At 43.5% G+C, this 3,857-nt stretch overlaps 1 protein-coding gene across 1 annotated transcript in view; it reads right to left on the bottom strand.

Annotated features, from left to right (window-relative positions):
• Positions 1–1,017: 1,017 nt before the first annotated feature.
• Positions 1,018–3,857, bottom strand: part of ARHGAP18 (Rho GTPase activating protein 18) — a gene marked incomplete at its 3' end in the record, with an annotated part of 102,813 nt that continues 99,973 nt past the window's right edge. Inside the window, exons 13-14 of the mRNA XM_018568945.1 lie at positions 2,373–2,497; positions 1,018–1,085 (exon numbers count right to left, since the gene is read on the bottom strand). Of these exons, the coding sequence (XP_018424447.1) occupies positions 1,018–1,085; positions 2,373–2,497 (193 nt within the window). The remainder of the gene's footprint in view (positions 1,086–2,372; positions 2,498–3,857) is intronic.

The following is a 3,857-nucleotide window of genomic DNA, read 5'->3' as shown; positions in this document are numbered from 1 at the left end:
AGCAAGAGGGTGACCGAATTAGTGGTGAGGGAACAGAGTTCAGGGGGCAACTGGTTAAGTGGGTGTTAGAGAGAAGCTTTGTAACCTCCTCTGTGGTGACACAGTAAAAGAGGAAAGTAACAAGTGTGATGGAGGGTCTGGAACATGAATAGGGGAAGGTGACTGCACGGTGGCGATCTGATCCCGAATTGTATCTATTTTGTTTTTTAAATAAATGGCAATGTCTTGGGCAGTGAGTGATTTAGTGGGTGGGTGGTGGCATGGGGGACATAGTAGAGAGTTAAAAGTAGAAAATAGTTAACATGGTCTGGATGAGTTGAGAGTTGTGTTAATGAGATTGACAAAATAAGTCTGCTTGGCAGCACGGAGGAAGGAGTTATATGTTAGGAGGGCAGCTTTATACAGGGTAAAGTCTTGCAGAAGCCTAGTTTTCCACCACAGTCGTTCAAGAGCACGGCTATGTCTTTTTAGATGTCTGGTTTCTTTAGATTGCCATGGTTGTAGTGGATATTGTCGAAGTCTGTGTGTAGTGAGGGGAGCCAAGGTGTCAAGGGAGGAAGAGAATGCGCTGTTGTAGACAGAAGTAGCCAGATCAGGACAGAGATGAGATTTTGTCGTAGAGGTAGTCAGTAGCATCTTATTAATATCACTCCCTTTCCCAACCTTGGTGTATTTGCTGCAAGATAAGTTTTCAAAAAAATACCTAGGTACAATGTATAATATAAATACTAAAAAAGGACCACCACTTTCCCTGCTTGATCTAGTGGAAAAAAACTCATCCTTAACTTACTTACATACTCGCCTCTCCTTTGTTCTCACTGCCCTGTAAGGCTGCCCTATATAAGTTACTACGGTAGTCACTTAAGTCATCGCTTACACAGGGCTACAGACTGTCCCAGTGAGCAGCACCAATTCCTTTATGTTTCAACATATTAACAACTTGGTAAAAATAAGTTTGTTTTTGTTTTTTTAAATAAAAAGCAAAACAAAAAACGACTGATAGCAATTAGAACTTACCAATATTTCCTCCAATTTCATATAAACAAACTTCTTCTCTTGACAGAGTCACCGAAGAACCACTGGCAAGAAAAAAAAAATAGGATTATAATCTTAGTTCAATAACCATGATGTGACAAATCATAAAATTCTTCAAATGAAAATGAACTAAGATTTTAAAGGAGAACACTAGGATTTATGTATTTTTCTGGAACAGCCACAAGTCAAATACGGTACCTGTAATGTTGAGTATCCTATGGCTGGATCGCAGCTATTTACTGTACAAATCTTAGCGTCATTCATCCCAGATACACCACACAGCACTCCGGTGCTGTGACAAAGTTCCTGCTCTTATTCAGTAAAAGGATCATGTCATTGATCATTGAAAATGATCATGTCATGCCCCCACTTCTACACTTGTCCATTCACAAAAAAAAATTGCAATGTGTATACACAATGCAAGACGTTCTGTGAATGGACAAGGGCAGATCCTATCGCCTACCCACCCTTACTTTCCCCTTGTCCTTTCACCGAACTCCTGACTTTGGCTTGAGACTTTTTTCTTTTACTTAGATTTTTCTAAACTCTAAACAGACCCCTTCCCCACAGTTCGGTATCGCTGTGCACGCTGGAGTGTGATCAATAATTCCAGAGCCATCAATTACTTAACTCTAAAGCTGGCCATACACCTATAGATTATCTGCAGATTTTCTCTGGTCAGATGGAAAAGTGCAACAGATCCCTCCATCTACGCTAAACTGTGTGGATGAAGGAATTTCCCACTGGGCCAAGCTTCAGTATCTTCACATTTAGTGGCAAGCAGTCTGCATTTTTCCCGCGTGTTTGTTCATGGGGAAAAGCCACGTTTGGGGTGCCATTACCCAGTAATGGCAACGCAAACACGTTTTGCGTTTGTGCTAGCGTTGTTTGCCGATCACAATACACCCTGGTGTGAACGGGGTCTAAATCGATGACAAGTATAGGCATGTAGAATTTTTAGGCTTGACATGGTTGGTATCGATGTGTTCGATGCAACCTCATATCTTATATTGTACTAACATACTGGGTAATTTATTGTGTTTGTGTGCACTAAAATTAACTAAATAGTAAAAAAAAGTGTACTAATTTACTGAAAACATGGGTTCGATAAGAACTGTTATCCGCTAATATCAAGTGCAACCACCACTGTATTCTCCAGGGTCTCTTCTTTCAGAAAATATATACTTTTTTTGGGAGGGGTTTAAAGAATCTTGAAATCAGCCTAATATGTGCATTTTAATGTGTGGATTTTTTTATTTTTTTTTTAAACCTCTGGCAGCGAAAGGGTTAAAAACATCAAAATATGAATAAAGCATATTGCTAAAAAAATGACATACCTTTCTAGATTGAGGAAGCGTGCCAGAATGTCACCTGCTTTTAAATCTTCGGTTAGCTGTACCCCCATAGAAACTTTGGAAAACTGAGGCGCTTGTACCCGTATAAATCCCGGGGGTTTATCATTCTAATAAAAGGAAATATATACTTAAGCAATTTTAGGAAATATAAATCATATTAAGCTCTAGTTTTGTAGGAGTATATTTGCAGGCAGATATATTACAAGAGAGAAATACTTTTAGACAAATAAAAAACACTAGACCCATCTTCCCCAGCCTCAAAAAAAAATAAAAAATTCTGATTGGTCGGGAAGCTGGCCAATTAGGAAGCTGGCCTCGTGAGGTAACGTTACCTTACCTTAGTATGTGCAGCCTGTCACCCCCGGGGCCTCTCCAGCGAGAATGCGGCCTTCGTCCAGTACCCAGCCGGAGCCGTCCAATCAGGAAGCCGGGCGCTGTCTAATGACGCGACGCCCTGCTTTCTTATTGGCCGGGAAGCTGGCTTCATGCTCCCTCGTCATCTCATGAAAAGAGAGCATGGAGCCAGCCTCCCGGCCAATCAGAAAGCAGGCGTTGTAATTTTAGGGGCCTAAAATGTGGATTATAACGTGTGCAAAAAATTCAAAAAAGGCCTTTGTGGGAGGCTTTTAATTTTTTTTATCTTGGGTCCATTTTTCCTGGAGGCAGTAGCATAACCCTATGTCTCAGAATTCTTCAGAGCTGTGTCCCTCAATGGTCGATCGAGGAAAAAAAAATCAATACAAGCAAGAAAAGGGTACAGCCAATGACTTATTGGAACTGTAATACAAACTAAAAGGACAAGAGAAAGACCAATGACTTATTGGAACTGTAATACAGACTAAAAATAGGATTTTGGTACTCACCGTAAAATCCTTTTCTCTCCGCTCATTGAAGGACACAGGGAACAGATCGGAGATTACGAGGATGACCGGGAAGCTTTCCACCGCGACCCTGCGAAGAAGACGCAGCAACAGATACAGTGGAGGGAACGCGTAAATCAGACCGTAGCAATCCCACGGCGCCACCAGGGCATCCACCGCATACGCCCAAGGATCCTGGGTCCTGGCCACGAACCGAGCCACCAGCCGATTGAGGCGAGACGCCAGGAGATCCACGTCCGGGAACCCCCAGCGAAGGCAGAGCGGGTGAAACACCTCCGGATGTAGCATCCATTCTCCCGGGTCCACTGACTGGCGACTGAGATAGTCGGCCTGCCAATTTTCCACGCCCGGAATGTACACGGCGGAGAGAGCCGGAACATGCACCTCCGCCCAAGATAGAACTCTTTCCACTTCCCGAGCCGCGGCCACACTTTGTGTGTCGCCCTGATGGTTGACGTAAGCCACGGCCGTGGCGTTGTCTGACTGAACCCGGACCGGCCGTCCCTGAAGACGGTCCGTCCAGTGAAGAAGGGAGAGACGGATCGCCCGAAGTTCCAGCACGTTGATCGAAAGCCGAGATTCCTCC

This window comes from Nanorana parkeri, unplaced genomic scaffold (genome assembly GCF_000935625.1).
Source record: "Nanorana parkeri isolate BGI_ZX_2015 unplaced genomic scaffold, ASM93562v1 scaffold1264, whole genome shotgun sequence".
In the NCBI taxonomy this organism is placed as follows: Eukaryota; Metazoa; Chordata; class Amphibia; order Anura; family Dicroglossidae; genus Nanorana; species Nanorana parkeri.
This window is presented reverse-complemented; position numbering and strand designations above follow the sequence as displayed.